The sequence below is a fragment of the Fomitopsis serialis genome (assembly GCF_022376445.1).
Source record: "Fomitopsis serialis strain Sig1Antser10 chromosome Unknown B0H18scaffold_3, whole genome shotgun sequence".
Taxonomy (NCBI): domain Eukaryota; kingdom Fungi; phylum Basidiomycota; class Agaricomycetes; order Polyporales; family Fomitopsidaceae; genus Fomitopsis; species Fomitopsis serialis.
Window position 1 is genome coordinate 425875 of NW_025954963.1, and position 20845 is coordinate 446719.

The 20845-nt window shown below is 57.7% G+C and overlaps 6 protein-coding genes across 6 annotated transcripts; 3 read left to right on the forward strand and 3 right to left on the reverse strand.

Moving 5' to 3' along the window:
• Nucleotides 1–165: 165 nt before the first annotated feature.
• Nucleotides 166–1126, reverse strand: B0H18DRAFT_316754 (uncharacterized protein). The gene is made up of 4 exons (XM_048037539.1): nt 948–1126; nt 828–896; nt 644–776; nt 166–589 (listed from the first exon to the last, which is right to left on the reverse strand). The coding sequence occupies exons 1-4, from the start codon at nt 1033–1035 to the stop codon at nt 271–273; spliced, it is 609 nt and encodes a 202-aa protein (XP_047899585.1). The 5' UTR covers nt 1036–1126; the 3' UTR covers nt 166–270.
• A 5508-nt stretch (nt 1127–6634) lies between these two features.
• B0H18DRAFT_1206615 (uncharacterized protein) lies at nt 6635–12072 on the forward strand (the record flags this gene model as incomplete). The annotated part of the gene is made up of 10 exons (XM_048036179.1): nt 6635–7207; nt 7268–7495; nt 7545–7847; nt 8004–8642; nt 8805–8942; nt 9038–9357; nt 9407–9855; nt 9905–10395; nt 10449–11502; nt 11561–12072. The coding sequence occupies 10 exons, from the start codon at nt 6635–6637 to the stop codon at nt 11878–11880; spliced, it is 4515 nt and encodes a 1504-aa protein (XP_047899586.1). The 3' UTR covers nt 11881–12072.
• Nucleotides 12073–12354: 282 nt separating this feature from the next.
• B0H18DRAFT_1081901 (uncharacterized protein) lies at nt 12355–13370 on the forward strand (the record flags this gene model as incomplete). The annotated part of the gene is made up of 4 exons (XM_048031456.1): nt 12355–12374; nt 12848–13107; nt 13158–13250; nt 13306–13370. 4 exons carry the CDS (start codon nt 12355–12357, stop codon nt 13368–13370), a joined length of 438 nt encoding a protein of 145 aa, XP_047899587.1.
• B0H18DRAFT_316820 (uncharacterized protein) lies at nt 13306–14292 on the reverse strand. Its single transcript, XM_048037540.1, has 2 exons — nt 14200–14292; nt 13306–14138 (listed from the first exon to the last, which is right to left on the reverse strand). The coding sequence occupies exon 2, from the start codon at nt 14045–14047 to the stop codon at nt 13514–13516; it is 534 nt and encodes a 177-aa protein (XP_047899588.1). The 5' UTR covers nt 14048–14138; nt 14200–14292; the 3' UTR covers nt 13306–13513.
• B0H18DRAFT_1113652 (uncharacterized protein) lies at nt 14113–14688 on the reverse strand (the record flags this gene model as incomplete). The annotated part of the gene is made up of 3 exons (XM_048032983.1): nt 14113–14138; nt 14200–14370; nt 14631–14688. The coding sequence occupies 3 exons, from the start codon at nt 14686–14688 to the stop codon at nt 14113–14115; spliced, it is 255 nt and encodes an 84-aa protein (XP_047899589.1).
• A 2913-nt stretch (nt 14689–17601) lies between these two features.
• B0H18DRAFT_868513 (MFS general substrate transporter) lies at nt 17602–20726 on the forward strand (the record flags this gene model as incomplete). Its single annotated transcript, XM_048039951.1, has 14 exons — nt 17602–17749; nt 17859–17897; nt 17978–17994; nt 18042–18096; nt 18401–18478; nt 18536–18672; nt 18727–18951; nt 19004–19282; nt 19403–19874; nt 19941–20092; nt 20148–20300; nt 20364–20415; nt 20468–20510; nt 20564–20726. 14 exons carry the CDS (start codon nt 17602–17604, stop codon nt 20724–20726), a joined length of 2013 nt encoding a protein of 670 aa, XP_047899590.1.
• Between the last annotated feature and the right edge of the window lie 119 nt (nt 20727–20845).

Sequence of the window (20845 nt, forward strand, 5' to 3'; positions counted from 1 at the left end):
CGGTGAGGGAGGGGCACAATCTAAGGGGTCGGCAGATAATCGAAGTTTATGTACTGGAAGGGGAGACAGCCAACTCGCTTCTGCGACGTGACGTGACGTGGGGCTTACGACGTCGAAGTCTAAGTTACACAGACCCGGTGCACGAGTCTCGAGCGACGATGTATTGTAACTTCGAAACAGATGTATAGTCAAAGCAGTGGTAGCAAAGTGAGCAGATGTCCTGTAATAGATCCTCGCAGCAGTGCCTTGCGGCTGCCAGTGAGCAACAGACTACTTATTACTAGGTAGCGCGCTCATCTCGTATGGATTCGGCAGGTCCCTCTCCTGCAATGCAGACGCCTGATGTTGCGACCGTCGAGGATCCGCGTGCGATGGCGCGTTCGTGTCTCGTGACCGTGAAGGCTGGTGCGTCGACGGTCTCCCTGCTGGGTTCGGGGGCGCGTTCGTCTCTCTTGATCGAGAGGGCTGGTGCGTAGATGACCTGCCGGTTGTGTTTGGAGGTGCGCTCATAACTCTTGAACGAGAAGGCTGGTGCGTCGTTCTCGACGGCCTGGCGACCGCCTCTGGGTATTGCACGGCTGTGTCTAGGCTAGCGCAAGGTCAACAACTCGTGGATAATACTCGAATACAGAGGAATGCTCACCCCGCTTCGTTCTCTTTCATTCGTGCCTGCCAGTCGCACGTCTCGCACACCCAAATTCTTTTCGACCGGAGCGAGGCGACAGGCAAGAAGAAACACTTCATCTCGTGGTGGGATTCTGCGGGAAACACAGCAGCTACGTCCGTAGTCAATCTCAAATTATATTCGCGCAATACTACAGACGCACCATCATCGCATACCGGACACGTTCGCGCAAAGTATTCCTTGTCAGGCTTCACCTTGGTTGGACATCCGACTGTATGTGTAACATGAGCAGGTACACATTAGATGGTGGCTGGCCACCTACATGCTATGGCCATGCATGACCCCAGGAGAGCGCATCCCGACATACAAGTGCCACACAAGAGACACCATCCGCAATCCAGGTCTGTCATGGCTACAGGTCTCCCAAGTTTCGCGCGCTATAATCCTCAGTAACGGAGTTGATGTTGCGCGTCAAGGTCGGCCCAGTTATTGTCTGGCTTATGAGTCTTCGCTCCGTCGAAGCAGTTGTCAAGCTCTGGCCTCGTTTACTCAAACTTGCACGGCCAGCACACCAGCAGCGTGGCATCGCTTGTCACTGACAGTTTCGTTCTCTGACAGAATGGCAGATGGTGAGAACAGAGACCCAGTCAAGCCCATTCAGTCCTTGTGATCGCACCGAAGTCGAATGGATGAAGCTGTGCAACGGCATGCCCCGGCATGCCACCGTATCTGCGTGAACTTCGAAACGTCTAACGTTGGCATGGCTGCTGAGCGTTTGAAGCAGCCTGTCAATAATCGTTGACGTGACCATCCGAGTTTCGACCGGAAGATATCTGAACGTTTGCGCAACGGTCCTCCGGTTTGTCCCCTTGTACACCATTGTACATAGCAGGTCTATGCAAATAGCAAACAGGTTCCAGCCGTGTACAACGAGCGTGGTTGCAATGCGACTAGGATACTTTGCCAATTTCAACTCTTCGGAGTCATTTTAGCTTGAGGTCTGAGCATTCACTCAACAGGATTTGGAAGCTCATCCATACGTATTAGAGAGACACTCACCTGAATTCTGCAACGATGCATAGCCAGAACCCTGACCCAGCTGTAGTCTGACTGCACCGGTAGCTGTTGAATTCAACATGGATATAAGTTAGCTATGTGCCCAGCTCCGAAACTAAACCACCTTCGAGACGTTCTATCATAGCGTGCCATAGTGACACAGACAGTGAGACGACGCGATGGACAAAGGACAGATCCACTGCGGACGTGTGAGCAAAAAAGAACCACCTTCGAGACGTTCTATCATAGCGTGCCATAGTGACACAGACAGTGAGACGACACAATGGACAAAGGACAGATCCACTGCGGACGTGTGAGCAAAAAAGTACAACGCACTCCGAAGAGCACACGATAGGCAAAAAATTGGCAATGGTGTCCATGCAGCCCGCGAGCACCCGGGGAACTAGTTCGTAAGCACATAATGATATCGCGTCCCGGTCGAGCCAGAACAATGCGCATACGAGCCGCGAGTCGGCTGAAGAGCGACACATCCAACGAGCGCGAGGCCGAAGCCGATCCTCCTCCTCGTGCACCTACGACCACCGTCTCGTCCTGCTCTTTTCCGTTACACACGACCGACATATGTCACACTTATTGAACAGCGTCTATCCAGTCGACACCTTGCTCTACTGACACCTCGCGGCATCCAATCTACTGTCTGACCCCGGTCGCGAACCTCGTCCGATAGACTTGGTCAGTGCGAGACCGTTCATACTTGGCGCGCTCCTCGGTGCATTACAAGGATCTCGCCAGGAAACTGATCATAATGGTACCTGGCAACACGTTCATGTCGGCCCGCGGCGGGAACGTCACATAAGTCGAGACGATGGAGGGCACCCACGAATGTTGGGCGCAAAGGTGTGACAGAGGTGCTTCAGCCAGTGGATGGTCGCCCAGGTCCTTGCGATCCCTCCAGTGCCGAATCGAACCCTCCCCTCCATGAGCATACAGCTCACTTCACTGGGCACTGAGAGGTGACGACTCCTGGATGGTTGCATCGCCTAGCCAACAAAGGCTTGACCTTGCTATGGTCTTCCAGTTCCAATCAGGACGCCCCAGGAACAACCTCGCGAAGTGAGAGAACGTAGGACGTCTCCGGTACGTGGCGAGGTTCGCGGCCTGCGAGCTGCATGGATGAGATGAGGCGAGATGAGCTGCTCCGAGACAACTCAGAGGCATCCGGAAAGCTCTTCGGCATTGTTAATGTTATGTAATCGTACGTTATAAGAAGTGCATAAGTATCATGCATACAATAATAATAGTGAACAATACATCGTGGTGTATTCATTTCCCCAACTGCAAAAGTTATCGACGTCTACGCAGCGCCGCAAGTAAGTATGTAGTTCAATGTCTTCAAGTTGGCTGCGCTCTGTCATGTATCGTGACTCTTGTGTAGACGATCGAAGCATTGCGCATGGAACCGCTCAAGCTGACCAACGAGTGGTAACCGTACAGTATGTAGGGTACAGTATGCATTTGGCGCGTTACTGTAGGTTTAAGTACTGTAGTTTGCCACCGTGACATCATGCCCTTCACCGCCTCACCGCCTCCTTAGACACTGGACACCTCCGCTGCTCGATCTGAATGTCCTGTTTTGCGCTGTAGAGAACATCATACAGGGTAGATCTTGGCTATGTATATGTTTTCTGCACAATGCTACGATGTCAGACCGGATTCGCTTTCTCAACATGCAAGCGGCAACAATGTAAGGCACTCCGAAGAGCGCAAGAGGACAAAAAATTGGTACTGTAATAGTGTCCATGCAGCCCGCGAGTAGCCGGGGAAGTTGAAACCAAGTAGTTCGTAAGCACACGCCGACGCGCATTCTACGAGCCGCGAGTTCACTGAAGGGCAAGACGTCCAAAGAGCTAGTGAACTTCTTCATACACCTACTACCACCCCTCGTTCTGGCTTCCACCCGCGCCAAACCGACGTGATAACTACTTCACCAAGTGCCCAGTCGGCTTCCTGTACGATAGTTGCGGCGCGGCAGCCTTCGACGGTGGGCAGTGCCATCCACTGCCCGCTCGCGACCTTTGTCCGAGAGACATTAGCCAATGCGATACTCTCCGCCAAGACGTGCCACACGTTATAGTGCACTTGCGAACAAGTCCGACAGGGACACCTTGTTGACATCCATTGACACGCCGGTCCATTTTGCGGGCGTCGTCACAGAAGTCGACGATGGGGCACCCACCGATGCCGGACCCAAAGGTGCGATGAAAGCACTCCAACTCGTGGACGGTCGCCCGAATCCTTGCGATTCCACCAGTGCCGAATCCAACCCTCCCCTCCGCGAGCTTATAGCTCACTTCTCAGGGCAGTGAGAGTAGGCGACGAACCCTGGTAGCGGTATCGCGTGGCCAATAAAGGCCTGACCTTGCTAAGGTCTAGATGAGGATTCGAATGCCCCGAGCAAGCCTCGCGAAGAAAGAGAGCGTCGCATAGGACGTCTCCGGTACGTGGCGAGGTTCGCGGCCTGCGAGCTGCATGAATGAGCCGCAAGACGAACGCGTCAGTTGACTACGTTTGAAAGGGTGTTTGGTACTGTTATCGGTACCAACAGTGAACAACACGGTATTATTCGCCAATCTAAATCTTGGTGCGACGCTCATGCCATACATACCGTAGCAGACACCTGGCGAGCACTGTACATAGGCATGTCGTCAGGGATCAGGGACGAGGAATGCGATCCAAGCCTATGTGGAGTCAGCACGGCCGCGAGATGCGATAGAGACCAACGCAACGAGCGATGTATACGGTATGTCCAATATTAATTCTCGCGGCACACTTCACGGTAACGCCTTTTCGGCTTCTCCTCTGCCATCGCCGTCGTGAACGACCTGGGTCGGAAGGTAATATGTGCGCTGCCTGACCTATAAAGGCCTGACTGTGCTACAGGCTGCGAAGAGGATAGAAGACCCAGACCAGCCTCGCGATGTTGGAGATCGTAGAATATCTCCTGTGTGGAGTGAGGGTCGCGGTCTGCACGCTGCATGCGTAATGAGAGAGCCGCACAAGTAGTGTGAACACTGGAAGCAGACGATGTTTGTCACTGTTACTGTACAACAAGAGGTCGGTGCATTATTCGGCACCTTGAAAGAGGCGTGTACAGGGTTGGTACAGGGCGTGTACCTGACTTGGTCATCCATGCAGACATCGGCCTTGGGGACGAGGACAACCCGACTTGACGGTGCTAACCACGTAGTTAAGCTCCGAATGCTCCCGAAGAGCGAATAAGTCCCAAAAATTCGGTAGGCACGAAGTAATGCAACCCGCGAGCGACCGGGAAATGCAAAGATTCGTAGGCGGCCTCATCCTGGCGTGACCCAAGATGCGGATACCTTACGAGCCGCGATATAGTACCAAGAGGAAGACACCCAGAACCTCGGTGATCAACCATCTCATACATCTGCATCCACCTTATCCCCTGGCCATCGTAGGCATACGCCATCTCCACAATCACCGACCTAGCGCACTTGCCGATGAAGGACACTTGCGGCCGCGGAGTGGCCCCGATCAAACGAGCACGCCAAAAAGGCAGTCATGAAAAGTGCCTACTACCCATGGTGGCTGAGAGAAGAATGGGCGCCACAAGATGATCAACACAGCAGATGCGATAATGGTCGACACAACGAGCGATGAAGGCCTGCCCTGTCCCAGCAGCGCACAGTGTCGAGTCAGGTCCTCCCCTCTTCGAGCTCTCGCATCGTGTCTTTGGGGTACCGCGAACGCCGTCGGACCCGACAGCAAAGTATGCACCGCTTAGCCATTTAAGGCACGACTGTGGTACAGTCTGTGAAGAGGACTAGAATCCCCAGGCCGGCCTCGCAAATACGAGAACGTTCAAAGACGTCTCCTGTACGGGACGAGGATCGCGGTCTGCGAGCTGCATGGTTGGGAATGAGAAAGAAAGAATGGTGGGCGCGTAAAGAACACGTTCCAATAGGTGTTTGTCGCTGTTACTATGCATGGACAGCGCGCGACATTCACTTCCGGCACATGATATAGACAGGCATGGGGATACGCCCGTATGAGAGTACGTCCACGGTCCACCATGTCGATGAGAAGAATGCGGGCTCAGCGCTCAGCACAGAGGCCAGCGACACATTCATCGAGTACGTGAGAACGTGCGCATCACGATGCCCATTCCACAGCTCAGTGGATCTATTGTCCAAAACCTTGTGCAGGACGTTCAGCATGAATGGAAAGAGCATACCTTCACATCCACACAGTGACTCAGAACTTGCGACGTTGTTCTCGCCATCGAGCTAGGGTCGCCATCCTTGAGTCAAAACTATCAGCACCATGTGGTAAATATGGAAGGCAGACCGGCATTTCAACTGTAAGTTATAGCATGGTGAGCCAGTCCTTGCATCAGGTATGGACCAGCACTGCGAGCTCCGTTGCAACACAGCAAGAGACGCAGTGATCTTCAGTTGTCAAGTGGCCGTCATTGTACAGGGCATGTTCTCGAACCAAAGCACAGTGTATAACAGTCAACTTAAAACTGCAGCGAGCTCAATGAAGACGAGCGGTCATTGGGCCAAACTTGGACGCTCAGCCAACGGGCGTCTATGTGGGACCAAACAACGCGGTCGCGTCAACAAACCGAACGCGTCCATGTTTATTGGGCGCGTCAACTTGTACAAACAAGCATATAACCGAGGGCCACCGTCGACGACACTTCATTTCTCCTACCTCTCTGGCTCTCCTCCCTTGCTCAGTCCTCGCCTCGACCTAGTCGACTGGCTTGACACCCCCACCTGTCCTCATACCTTATCCTTCTCGCAGTAGGTACGGCGGGCCACGTTTGACGATGAGCCTTCCAACCCCACCTAGCACGGGTCGTAGGGAGAAGGAGAATTGGGCGCCGCGCCCTCTGCTCAACTCACGCGTCTCATGGTCAGAGGAGCACCAGTACCACACTCTTCCGTCAAGCAAGATGCTGCCATGCGGTTCTATCGAGTCGAGCGCGTCGCGGCACGCACCGAGCAAGTCTATCCTGAAGAAGACGGAGGCCATATCCCTTTGATGGACGACGAGGACCAGAAAGAATGCACTCCAGAGCCAGCTGATCCTTTGACCGACCTGCGATATTTGGAGAATCCGGTCTCGTGCATCCTTAACCCGGACGCGTCACTGCACGACCTCACAGAAGCTTACTCCGTCCTTTCTACGCGTCTCAAGTCTGCGCTTACCACCGACAGTGTAGTGGACTCGACGTGGCCACTGTTTCAGCCTCTGCGACAACACCGCGTCGCGTTCTTTGAAATGGTCATTCGCGATCTAGGCCGCGTGCATATCGACCCTCTCGAGGCCCTATCATCTGAAGGCGATCCATGCCCAACACGGGAGCGGGCATCAATTATTGCATTACCCTCTCCCAAGGAAAGCCCTCGAAAGAAGAGGGGGATGTCTGGGGAACAGGCGAAATTCGCGCGCGATTTGTGTGGTGTCTCCACGCAGTCATCCGATTTCTCAACGTTGCCTTCACATTTCCTGCGTTGTATCAGCTGTACTCTAGTAAGTGGACTACATGGTATATTTTACGAGCAGTCATCTCAACCATTTGCAGCTCAACAGCTACGCTTCCTCTTGACGAATGTCCTTGCCATTCCCATGGCTCCCGAGCTTCCAACCCCAAATGCGCGTAAAACATGCGCGCTAGCCGTGTGGCTGATCCAGACCATGCAGCTGCCCGCGGAAGTCATCGAACCCGCCGCACCGCGCATAGCTTACGCCATCCGTCGGGGCATTGAAGGTGAACTGGGGAGAGAGGGTAAGAAGGGAGCAGTGAGTGACGGTCTCAAGGTCAATATATGCGCTTGTTTTCTTGCTATTTTTGCTGAATGTTGCGTAGGCGATCTACGAGCTGTCGACGGCATTTCCGGATATCTTCGTGCCTGCCTTCACGGATATACTTCCGTCTCTTCTCACGAACCTTCTTGCGCCAACTCTCGTGTTGCGCGCTCAGGCGTGCCATGCTCTCGGAGGATTTGCGTATGCTGTCGCGAATATCCCTGCGTCTCCGATTCACGCTCGCATCGCCGGCATTGTTGCCAGGTATTTGCGGCCTGTGGACTCGCCGGCGCCTTCACCCGACGCAAATGGAAACGCCGCACCTCCCGCAACACCAGGTAGTCCAAAAAGAGACTCTGCGATAGTGCGCACCTCCGGACACTTTTAGCCGCGACAGAACCTAGGCACGTCGCTCAGGGTCCCTTTGGGCATGGATGGTAATCGGCTACTTCATCGTTCTGCTCGGACCGATGGTGTACGAGGACGACGCCCTCTGTCGCACAATCACTGCCCTGTTCAGCTTGGGAATCCGTCACGGGAAGAGCTCCGTTCGCAACATTGGCTTCATGACCTGGCGTTGTATGGTCTGGGCATTCTTCTGTGCACCATCAATCAAAGCGACTGTGATGACGACGAGGACATGGAGGGTGCTGACGAGCAAGAGCGCACGCCGAGTGTCACCTCTCCCGTGGTGCACTCAAAGAACGCCTGGAAGGTCATGGTCTCCATCATTGACGTTGGTGCAGGCTCGGCAGTCATTGCTTCGCTCCTATCGCAGCCATCCGCCGATGAGCTTAGTCTTCGGCGGGCCCTCGGTGTCCTGCGAGCCATGAGCCGGAAAGGCGGACACACCACTAAGGAAGCCCTCGACGCCGCCTTGGATTTCCTCGGCGTCACGGACAACTCAGTAGACGAGGCCATTGAGGCGCCGACCCTGCTTCCGCACGGCCTGTTCTGTGCTGAGCCAGGACTGCTCACCGCTGACTGGTCCACGCTGCCGTCCGCGGCTCGGCCGATACTCGAGGAGTGTTTCCGAACGCGTAGCATCAGAAAGTTGTCGGAAGACGAGCTTGCAACACCATGGGTATTCAACGTGCTCTTGGTGGTCTTCAAAAACAGCCTGAGTGCGTTGAAGCTGTCGTGGGGGGTTAACTGTCCGGTACGTTTCATCGTATCAGGCCTCGAACGTGGCGTTGATTGATTGTTTCTATCAAGACTGAGCTTGTCACTATGTGGTGCGGCTTGATTCGTTCCAAAAGCCAAGAGCTTGCAGGTTCGTCGTTGTCTCCACAAGCGCATGCAGTGTCTCAACCCATTGCAGATGCGGATAACGAGAGGCCTTACGGCGTGGGCGGATGAAATGACTGACCTGCTCATTGATCTCGTCGACGACCCCAAGCTAGATGTCGTCAAGAACTCTAAGGGTGAACATGACAGCGGCTTTGTCCCTACGAGCCCTGTCAAAGCCACCCGGACGCACCTGATGCCGACAATCGAGCGCTTGAACTTGGGCCTGAAGCTCTATCTCGCGCGCGAGCTCTGGCATGTCCATAGGAGCGTATTTTGGGCGAGGCACTAGAGAAGTCATCGGAGAAGCTCTTGGGGTACCTGCTGTACCACGAAGAGTATCTTGTCGAGGACCTGGACGAGCCGGATGGTGTGAGGATGCAGTGGGCCTCCCTCTGCGCTGAAACGATGTTCGCGTGCGAAGTGGCCTTGATGGAGAAGTTCTGGTCGGGACGTCACCCTAAAGGCCGCAGTTTGGCTGGGCTCCAGAGGTACGCCGACTGGTGTGGACCGCCTTCGTCGAGAAATGGCGCGACAACTCCGAGCATCTGGGAGATGGGTGTTATCATCCTCAGCGCACCCTTTATGTGAGTGGACAACGCTGTTCTGCAGGTGTACGACTGACTGTGTATGCAGGGAGTTCGCGGTGTTCGAAATGTGGAATCACGACGTCGACATTTGGAACGTTCTTCTACGTGAGACTATGGACAGGGCACTCGATTACGGCATTGACTCCGTCACTGTCGTCGACCAAATCGCCTCTACAGTATTCTCTCACCGCTCACCGACGCCGTCTGCCTCTTCCACCCGTATCGCTGACTTGCTCCTTTCGAACTTGGACATCAACGATGCACGGGACGTTCCAAAGGATGTACTCGATTTGGTCAACGATACGTTGGCATCGACCTACCCGCCGGAGCCGCGCAACAAGGTCATATCTATTTGGCTCATCCGGACGCTTACAAGGGTCATAGACGCGTGTCCTGTCGAGCTGTCGATGAATATGTTCGAGCTCCTCCAGGATGGCTTGGCCAGTGGATCGGCGACGACTTCCGGGTGTTCACTGAGGATGATATGCTATGGATGTAAGCGAAACGTACTTAGTACAGCCTTTTTCTGACAATCTCTGTATAGATTCTCCCAGTATACCAGACGGTCTTGCTCGGCCTTCAATCGCTCCCCGCCTCCGTCGAACTGATCGAGACACTCGCACCCATCGTCGAGTCCGGCTTCTGCGGCCGCGCAGACAACCTGAGGCCATCACTGAAGCATTCGCAGAGCTCTGGCAGACCGCCTACGAGCGGATCAAGGAGCCCTCCGATGGCTGGTCCGATCGGCTTCAAACCTGCCTCCACGCATTGGCCGGGGATCAGCCTGCCGCCATTGCTGCGTTTGACAACGACGACCTCCCGCCCTCCTCTGACTTCTCCGAGTTCAACGACGACCTCTTCGCGTCGGAGACAGCCGACGCAGAGAGCGAGGAGGAAGACGAGGTCACCGCATCCATTCTCCCCAGCTCCTCCGGCTTCGGCCCGCCCATCCCTGCGCTCATCCCTCTCCCTGCGTCACCAGTCGCCGGTCCCTCCAAGTTCACCACCCCGCCATCAACACCCAAGTCTACGCCCGTCCGCCTCTTCGTCACCCCCACCGCCCGCACAAGACGTCCACTCGCCCGGAGCCGTCCTCGCCATCATCCCCATTGGCGTTCCCCGACTCTCCTCAGCCCGCGGAGTCCCCACGCGCGCCGATGACGCCCAAGCGCACGTCGCAGATGACCCCGCGCCGCACGCCGCTGTCGTCCGCGCGTCGGCGGGGCGAGAAGGAGAACGTCGAGCCGCTGCCCGTCTTCGCCACGGTTGCGGAGCGCATCGCGATGGCCTCGCCCGCCAGCGGACAGTCTGTCCTGGGCAAGCGGCCTTCCGCCGGCGATGACGGAGAGGAGGGGATGCAGACGCCGAAGAGGGCGAGGTTTGACATGTCGGGTGCGCCCCTGCTCGAGGCTGGTCTGAGGTTCGCGCCTGAGGATGCACTGCCGCTCCGGGCGGGCGCGTCCCTCCTGGACGTCCCGAGCACACCGAAGCGGCATGCAACGTTGCCCAAATCGCCGCGCTCCCTAGCGGAGGACTTGGCCGCGTCTTTGTCTTACTCGCCTGAGATCCCCGTCCTCAGTGCCAGGAAGTCGGCGAGAGGGCCTGCGGGCGTCGCATTTGCAGCACTGCCTAGCACTCCGAAGCGGACCACATCTGTGCCCAAGACGCCCTGCCCTCCACCCTCGGAGGAGTCGGAAGACGACCCGTTCGCGTCGTGTTCCCAGGCTTCGTCCTCCGCGCCGTCCGCGGGTGCACCGCGCTCGCGGAAACGGAAGGGCGTCTTCATGGAGGCTGTGGAGGTGCCTACGTTCAAGGAGGTGCTCTATCGCGAGAAGAAAGAGGCAGAGCGGAAGCAGATAAGTCTCCGCGCGAGTCTGCCGCGGCGCGCTGCTTCTCCGGAGGACAGCGAGACTGAGAGTGGCAGCACGCCTGCCCAGGCGAGTGTGAGGAAGACACAGTCGGCCGTGAAGGTAACGGAGGTGGAGCCTGTGCTCTTCTCGCTTCGGGATGAGCTGCCAGAGACCCCGACGAAGAAGCGGAAGAGTCGGGGCGCAGTCATCAACGGGGAAGCGGGACAAGCTGGGTCTTCGTCCATGTCGTCCGCTCTGCGCGCGCTCAGGAAAGCGCCGATTCTGGGTAGCGGTATGTGTTCCCTACGCTATGTCTCGTATCCTTAATACTGATCTTCATTCGCCAACAGATGACTCCATCATGCACGCTACACCGTCAAAGCTCCCGCCAAAGGAGCCCTCGTCCGATGACGACCCCCGCCTCGGGCAGGTCAACCCTGTCGGCCTCGTCTCGCCCGCCCTGCGGCGCATGAAGGTGCGGACGCCGGATCTGTCGGACCCGCTGAGCAGCGACGACTCGGTGCTGTCGAACAGCCCCTCGCGGGAGCTCGTCAAGCGGCGCATCGCGCGCCTGCCTGGCAGCGTGGACAGGAGGAAGACGTTGAACCCCTCCCCGCTCAAAACGCGCCCGGTCTCGGCGATTGACCTGACGCGCCTCGAAGACGATTGAAGCAGTTGTTCAATGTTCTCCGTAGTGTACATCCCAGTTTGTGTTGTGTGTTCGTTGTGTGTCCGTGGATGTGTAATTTGTTGGCTGTGATATCTTGTCTTGTCTCTAGCTCTTGATCTGTCCATACATCGCATTTGTACTGTAGTAGCCCGTAGTAGCACTCGCAATATTACACCCACTGTCTCCAAGCTCGCCAAACTCTAATGTGCGTCCACCGTCGCGTCGAAGAGCACTTATTTACTACATAACCTGCCATCAGCGACGAGGCATGGGCTGATGGGAGGTGGCGGGTGTCCAGCCACCCATCTGAATCCGGCAAGTGCATGCCCAAAAAGGCTACTACGAACGACCGTTGCCGGCGGCTGCGCGTGCTCCGTTCGCGTCTCCGTTCAAACGTTGGCGAGCGCACAGCCGACGTGTCTCGGGACGCTTCCGATCTTCCACGCAGGGCTGCTTGGCTGGGCAGGATGCGCCATGTGCGCCGCCCACAACGCGTGAGACTGTCGTAGCTGGCACACCGGTATGGTTGAGTTCTGTCTGCATGTGTGCGCGTATGCTGGGATGTGCTGACACCGTCCGACTTCACCAACAGACTGTTTACACAGGCACATAAGTATGGGCGCGCTGCGACGCGCAGGAAGGCGGCGGGGCTGTCAGGCGTGCACGTTTCATGACAGTCAGAGAAGCGCAGCGGCCCCACCGTTCAGCACGTCCCAAGCGCGATCGGCCACCCGCCTGGCTTCGCGTAGATCGCCTGACGACGGGGGCGGCGACACCTGCCACCGCTACTTAACCCTCCTCGCGCGCCCCGTCCACCCCATCTCGTCCGGCTGCCCCGCTGAACGTTGAACGGTTCCTCTCGCCTCTCGCTCCTTTCGCGCTCCTTGCACGTCCCCTCGTTCAGTCCTTCCTTCGACACCCCATACCCCGTGCAAAGACCGCCCCTCCCTCCTACCCACGCAGCCAGCCATGATGTTCGGAAAGCTCTCGCATTCGCCGCCTCCGCCGCGCTCGCGCTCGCCGCGCCCGCGTCGTTCATCCCCATCGCGGACGACGTCATCCTCTGGTCCGCGGACATCTCCGCGCCGAACATCTTCACGACCTGGCAGGTCGGCAGCACGCAGACGATCAAGTGGGACCCGAGCCAGGTCCCCCAGACCGCCGCGAACCACACCGGCGTCGTGCTCCTCGGCTACTACGAGAACGACAGCGAGAACCTCGACACCCGTGCGTCCCGTCCCTTGTCCTGAGCTGGGTGGTGTGCTGACTTGCTGCAGAGACCCCGCTTGTGACTGGGTTCCAGATCTCGGACGGCCAGGTGGACATCACGGTACCGAACGTGCCGACGAGGAACGACTACATCGTCGTCTGTGCGTCCCTCCTCTCCTCTCACCCGCAATCGCGTTCACTCACTCCCCCCCACAGTGTTCGGCAACTCGGGCAACGCCTCGCCCACCTTCACGATCACGGGGACCAACTCCACGCAGTGAAAATCTCTTACTCTCCTCGCCCCGCGAGTTCGCGTACCTACTGCCACCCACTCTATCCCACACGCAGCGGACTGATGATACACTCCTACGGACGGACCTATCCCCATCGCTAGCACACATCGCACCTGGACCCATACTGCACATCAGAGCGCCTGACCCACCCGTGAATCACCCTCTGGACACTTGCCCTCGTTTCGCCGCACCCTCGCGCTGTTCGTTACATATGCTACGTACTCTAATCGTGATCGACCTGCCGCTATCGAGGGTCTTCTCTGTGATGTGCTCCAGAAGTGGAAGCCTGCTTCGCGCGTGAATGTTGTGTGGTTACTCTCAAGGTTATCTGGTCTTTCGAGGCCGGTCGTTCGCTGCCATGCGTTCGGACGGCCCAGGACCGAGAAGGCATCTGGGTAACTGCAACTTGGTACCTTCAACGTTGGCACCCACCGCGGAAGCATTTCCCCAGTGCCTGACAAGCTTCTTGAGATCGCCGGCGTACGTTGCTTGGATGACGTGCGTCGAACGCAGACACGCTTGGCAGTTTGGAGTGAATATCCATAACGTTTCTGTACAAGCAACAATGAAGCGTCCACCGCATACAACATATCTACGGCGGGCAAGGCATCGAGGCGTCCATACAGCACTGAGAATGCAGAACAAAGCAACGTTCTAATATACATGGTATGTGGAGCCAGACATTCGTCTTTTCACGGCGGCAACAGCGACTCCGGCGGAGGATACACGTTTAGCAGCACATCTCGCACGGGCAGCCTGCACGGACGGTCGTCAGTGAACATGCGCGGATAGGGGAAGGAGAGGAGAGGGGACGCACAGATGATGTCTGCGCAGCACTCGCAGCAGTCCTTGCACCCCTCAAAGCAGATGAAGCACGAGAAGGCGCCGATGAAGCAGTCCTTGCCCGCGCCTCCACCGCGGAGGCGGCTCGCCTTCTGGTTCTGGCACTCCTGCGACTGGTTCGCGCGCTGCGGGGGGCTCATCGCACCTAGGTGTCGCAAAGCATAGTCAGTCTCTGTGGCTCATTTTTTGGGGACGAGCGTCGTAGAAAAGCTGGTCGTCGCCGGCGTCGATCGACGCGCGCCAAGAAAAGCATGTCCAAGTCGGGTTTGCGGACGAGCACATTGGCAGGGCGTGCCAAGGCCAAGGCCGCGGGGCCGCCGCTGCCAACGATCAACGGAATTCGGGCGGACGTTCTTACGTCCGCTCCGCCAACGACCAACACCACGCTCGGAAGCGAGCACTCACTCATCTGGACCGCCTGGGGCTGGGTGCTGGTGGTCATCGCGGGCTTCGGGGCTTCCATGGCAGTGACGGGGGAATGCGTGAGGACGGCGCGAGATGAGGTGATGGGGGTGCGTGGGTGGGCTGAGTGGCGAAGCGCGCGGGGGGAGGTTTATAGGGCCGCGTCCGAGGGCACGGTCGCCCCATCGCGCGGGACGGCTGTTGACGGTTACGTCATCACCCATCTCGATCCACCCCCGCAGCAGCCACAGACTCGCTTCCCACAAAAATAGACGCACCGCTCCCCCACCCGTGATGCTCCCCTGCACGCCCCCATTCGCCGCCGGTGCCTGCCCGCCTCCTGAACGCCACTACGCCTCCCCGTTCTTCATAGACACTGGAGTGCGGTGGAGAGACTCAGAGAGCCCTGCCAAAGCCCTGCCGCGCGCTCTCAGGCTGCTGCGATAGTTGGTCGCTTCCCTTGGCAACGGGGGCCCCCTGACGTCGTCTTCCCCGCCCCGATGGCCAGGCTCTCACGCGCGCGCGAACAGCAAGGTTACACGCGGCTCTATGACGCGCTCGTTTGATGAAAAAAGTCACTATTTTGCGCACGTTCATTTCGTGTGCTGCCGTTATACTGCCGTGGTGCACGCAGTGGGCGTGCGTTCCACAGGTAGGCATAGGAACGGTAATGGACAGGAGGGATTGAGAAGGCCAGGGTCTAAAAGGCTATCAGCTGACGGGTAGGAGGGGCGTGCACGGCGTCCTGTACGCGCGAGGGAGACGAAGTGCGGAACCGGAAGTATGGGACGACTGTGCAGTGACAACGCGCGCAGCGCTGGGCGACGGCGTTGGCTGGACAGCCTACGGAGAAATTTGAAGGGACTGCTCACACTACGTGCGCCTGGCGATAAGTACCCGAACTTAGTCCACGTCCTTCATAGTGTACTCACTGTGTCAACCATTATACATTATGAGTCGTGCTCACAGCTGCGAAAACCCGAGCGTCGTTGTGCAACTCACCTGCAGTCGATCAGCGCCGCACAATGGATCAACGCTCAGCGCTGAGCATGCCGTGAATGTATCCGACCCTCATACACAACCCACGTAAGAGAACGACGAGGTTCATTGCCTTTGAGCGGGTATGGACACTCACAATTACTCCTCGTGTAATTCGCACCGAGCGAGGCTCACCTACTTAGCCATACCGGACCCCCGGAAATGCAGTGTTCTGCAACAGACGGGCCTCGACACAGCACTTCCGGTACCATTATTACGACGATGTGCGCGCATTCGAAACGTCATCGCCTTGTCATCGCCCATGATAACTTACCCACCACAGCCTGGGCTGGATGCCGCAACGGCAGCCGACACGATTGTACGCGCGCAGCTCAGGCCTCTTCATGAATGCATGTCCCGCGGCGATAAGGAGGCTCGGACGTGTGCCCAAGCCCCTGATGAGTGCCTCGAGCGCTGCGGCACATCGTTGTGTGGGCCAATATCTGACGGGGTTGGTGAACGGTCGCCCATGGATCATCACAACACCACTTACCTGATGAGTTCATCTGAACGGCTCCCGTCCAAACGATGTATCACGTCCAGACCACCGCCCCTGGTAAGTATCATGATTATGATAGGACGGCCATACAGAGTTCGACGGACGCAGGTGTGCTAGTCGGAAAGAGCTGGTGAGCTCACACGGTGTGTGCGATAACAGTTGGCGTGTTCATATCCGGCAGCTGCATGAGGCATCCGCGGATGCTGCTCGTCAGTGTCCATACCACTGGCATCTGCGATGCGTCCATAGCCTAGACATCCATCTGACTGTGTACAAAGCCAGCTTCCTATAGCATACTGGCCGCCATCTCAATCCAGATTGTCGGCGTTGAGCTTGACCAGTCCACTTGTCTCTGAACAGAGGTCACCTAGGGCCTGCCACTGTTCCACGAGTCCCGGCCTCCGAGCACGCCAGTCTGACAAGATATGGCCATGGATGGCGAGGGCTGCCAGCCGTCGAGCGCCGTGTACGGGGAGTATCCCGGCGGCCGCATCCCAGCGGTGCAGAGGCATTATCGCCGTCATGGAACGCTCGAGGCAGGCGTGCTTGATAGATACATGGGCGTCGAGGAAGCATATTAGGCAGAGGCTCAGCTTTCAGGCTTTGAGACACTCTCACCTGTTCAACTCGCTGCGATCATCATCCTATGTCCCCAGCTGTACTGTTGCCGACGCGACTGACCGACTGCCAACCTGAACGGCCCTCGTCTATCTCGCGAGAGATGTCGGGGTCTCCTGTGAATGCCGTGTTCAAGGTAGATTGAGCAGAAGAGGTAGGCGACACGATAGTACAAGCATTTATGAAGCATTCGTGTTACAACTTACCAGGATCGCGCACACTGACGAACGCAGAGGGCTCTGGTCAAGAACCGGCACTTCGCACCCGGCGGCGACCCCGGCCGGTACGGATCACTCCCCCACACTTGCGCCACCTTGATGGCCGGGCGGTGGCGCCGCAGTGCCCGCCTTCGATCAAGTCAGTGGAGGAATGCGTCGGTCGCCGCCGTGCAGCTCCCAGTCGCCGTCGACGGTTCTCTGCGCTCTACCACGCCGCTCGCTATCTGCTAGCCACGCTCATATCGCCGTCTCGCATTTGGCACCAACTTTCCGAGGGCTGGAAGCGCGATAGGGCACTCTCGGGAGCGCGGCGCCGCCTTCTCTCGTAAAGCTCGCATTTACCGAACCATATCCGGCACCCTGTGTCACCGCCAGCGCCCGCACCAGCACACCGTCTGAGTCATCCACCCACGGCCCCCTCAATCGCGACCTCAGCACGGACACGCCCCTTCCTTCTCTGAGCCCGTCGCCAGCAGAGGAAACTGATCAGAGGTCCTCGGAGACCGAGCACGTCGCACCATCGATCGCCATCCTGCTCGCACCCATACTTGTCGCACCTTACCAAGACCGCGCGATATAAGGAAGGAGCGCATGGCCCGTGATGGCGTCCTTCAACCGCCTTAGCTACTACTCGGCCATGAGCGAGGACGACGCCGGGCTGGAGGAGGGCCGCGAGGATGAGGGCGTCGACGAGGGCGCGTTCGACGAGCGCACCCCGCTGGACAGGACGATCGATCGCATTGGGATGGGTGCGTCTTGACGCGTCGCGCACAGTCTGTAGCCTATTAACGTGTGGCCGTCCCGTCGCTCTGCTGCCGATCTCATATACCGCGAACGTGATTGGGCGGCGCCGTGCAGGATGGTACCAGTGGACGCTGTTGTCGCTCTGTGGGTTCGGTGAGTCGCTCGAGTCGAAACGCCAGGATCCGGGCTCCTGCTGACCGCCGGGCTGCCTGCCTTTCCTCCCCCGTGCGCAGGATGGATGGCGGATAACGTGAGTACTGTACGAATGTGCTGAGGCGCGCTGAACGGATGTAATAGATGTGGATCCAAGCGGTGGCAATAGCCTTACCGCGCATCCAGCGGCATTTTGAAGGTGAGTTTGGGACAGACTTGGTTGTGTGCAGCGAAGACGGCGCGTATCGATTGGCCACCGGGTCGGGCTACTGCAGCCTAGGACATTGAGCCCGAACTCAGGCTGGCGATATATGCGGCTATTCTACCTCGTGAAACACCAAGACGGTTGCTGATCTTCCCATTGTTGAGACACTCGATCCGTCTTGAATTGGACACTCCGAGTATCTTTGCGTGTAAGAAGGCAGCATGTCTTTCTCGTGTGCCGAGTGCTCTTAGATCCGTTTTCTGCGCACAACCGCATGATACTGATGCAACATTCCCAGTACGAGACAGTGTCATCGGCACGTTATCCTCGTCAATGTTCGCGGGGATGATGTTCGGCGCAGTTGGGTGGGGAACGTGTGAGTCTGCGTATCGATCCCTCGGAACATACAGCGACTAAGCGATTACCACCGTAGGCTCTGACCTTATGGGCCGCACTACGGCCTTCAACGCTACGTTGTTCCTCACTGCCTTCTTCGGAGTCTTTGCGTCCTTCGCGCCGACGTTCATCTGGCTATGTCTTGCCTTATTCTTCCTAGGGAGTGCTGTCGGAGTACGTCTTGTGTTGGATCCTCGAGATTCGCTCTAACACCACTCTGAATGTCAGGGTTCCATGCCTACGGACGGAACTCTACTCCTAGAACACATGCCGAACGGGAAAAAGTATCTCGTCACCGCGCTCTCCGTCTTCTTTTCCTTTGGCTCCGTGCTTGCCGCGTTTGTCGGCCTCATAGTCATACCTAGCCACTCGTGTCTACCTGCACCCGCAGCCTGCGACGTGGACGCCCAAAATCAAGGATGGAAGTATCTATTCGCTACCCTTGGCGCCATCGTAAGCACTTACGTTTCCTGCTGAATGTGACCTTGCTGAATTGTGCACGCAGACGATGGCAATGTTCGTCGCGCGGATCGTGTTCTTCCGCTTACACGAGTCGCCGCGCTACCTCGTCCACGCAGGCCGCCCACAAGAGGCGCTCGAGTCCCTCCAGATGATCTCGCGGTTCAACGGGGACGAGCTGAATCTCGACCTCGAGGACGTGCGCGACAGCGTCTACGCCCCCGTCATCTCCGACGAACCCGCTAGCATTAACCCTCATGACACTTCCACTAAATATCCTCAACAAGAACCCCCAGCAGATGCCCCGCATGACCCATCTACGCTAGTCTTCGACGCAGACGCGCAAGAGGGAGAAACGCAAGACCCATACAGTGCGAGCCAGGAGCGTCCGTCGGTGGCGTCGGCGGACAGCCGCAACCTCCTGCGCGCCTCGCCCGAGAGCGAGTCCAAAAGCTACGACGCGACGGGCGAGTCGAACGTCGCGCTCGAGGGGCACTACTACCACACCCCGCAAGTCTCACAAATCTCCCAGACCTCGACGCCCGCGGGGTCCCTCCGCGGCCGCCCCGAGGCCCTACCACAGCCCCGCCCCGAAGCGGAGGCGGAGGACAAGCCCCCGCTCTCGCGCGAGCCGTCCGTCGCCGCGCCGCGCCCTGTCTCGGGGCTCTTCGCTGACGACGTGCTGGGGGCGGAGCACGCACGCCCGAGGCCGAGACCGAGGCTGAGTGGGCGGGGGAGCAGGCGGTTCTCTGCGACGTCGTCGGTGTACGAGCCGCGGCCGAAGATATACTGGAAGTTCCCGCGGTGGCTGCGGAAGCCGCTCTGGGCGTGGTTTGATAGGATCGCGATGGTGCTCGCGCCGGAGTGGGCGCACACCACGCTGCTTGTGTGGGCGGCGTGGTTCGCGATGTCGTTGGGTGAGTCTTTCCGGATGTGCTTCACGTCGTAAGAAAGGACGCTGATGATCAACTCGGGTATTTCAGCGTACACGATGTTCAATGTGTATTTGCCGAAGCTGCTGGAGGGACGTGGGGCCCCGCCAGAGGCGGATATGGGTGCTGCCTCGCCGAAAAGTTTGAATGCGAGCTTGTGGGACGTGGTCATATACGCTCTTGGAGGGTGTCCGGGCGCTGTGGTAAGTCTGTCTTATTATATGCGCAGTGATCTGGTTCATTGATTTTTGTCCCCAGCTAGGAGCATATCTGATCGAAGGCCCGCTGGGACGTAGATTGTCCTTGGCGGGGAGTACTTTTGTGACTGCATTCTTCTGTGTGGTGTTCGCTATTGTAGAGCAGTCGTGGGCCGTGCGAGCGAGTACGGTTGGGATCAGTCTGAGTGCGACGGTATGTAATCTCTGATTAGGAACTCGCGCCTGCAGACAGACAACTGACTGCTCGATCCCCCAGGCCATGTGGGCTGTCTTGTACGGCTGGACCCCGGAAATCTTCGGCACAAAAGGTGAGATCGCACTGATTCAAGCAAAAATTCCGCGTCCTAACGTTGCAACCAGTCCGAGGCTCCGCTTGCGGCATTGCCTCCGCACTTTCGCGAATGTAAGTCATGACCTCCTTCCCTGGTACGCGTATGCTCACCCTCTTCTGAGCAGAGGCGGCATGATTGCACCTATTGCTGGAGGACTGCTACTCGCGATCAACCAGTCGGTACCCGTATACGCGAGCGTCATCGTCTTCGTCATCGCTGGGTTCTGTGTCCTCCTGCTCAGGGAACAACCTCGGGAGCAAAGTGGAGGACGAGTGCTCATGCATTGATCCGCGAGCGTCCACCGTATGACATCCCGCCCCCGCCCCGGAGCCCCCAATGGACCATTGCATTGAAATAAGTGCCTGCATCGCATTGTTGCACCGTCTCCCCGACTGCATATTTGTAG

Bases quoted from the DNA above. Each gene is read 5' to 3' on its own strand.
- B0H18DRAFT_316754 (XM_048037539.1), bottom strand. From the start codon at position 1,035: ATGACAGACCTGGATTGCGGATGGTGTCTCTTGTGTGGCACTTGTATG. The intron at 897-947 runs GTAGGTGGCCAG...TTACACATACAG, and splicing joins GTCATGCATGGCCATAGCAT to TCGGATGTCCAACCAAGGTG. The intron at 590-643 runs GTGAGCATTCCT...ACCTTGCGCTAG, and splicing joins ATGAAAGAGAACGAAGCGGG to CCTAGACACAGCCGTGCAAT.
- B0H18DRAFT_316820 (XM_048037540.1), bottom strand. From the start codon at position 14,047: ATGTATATTAGAACGTTGCTTTGTTCTGCATTCTCAGTGCTGTATGGA.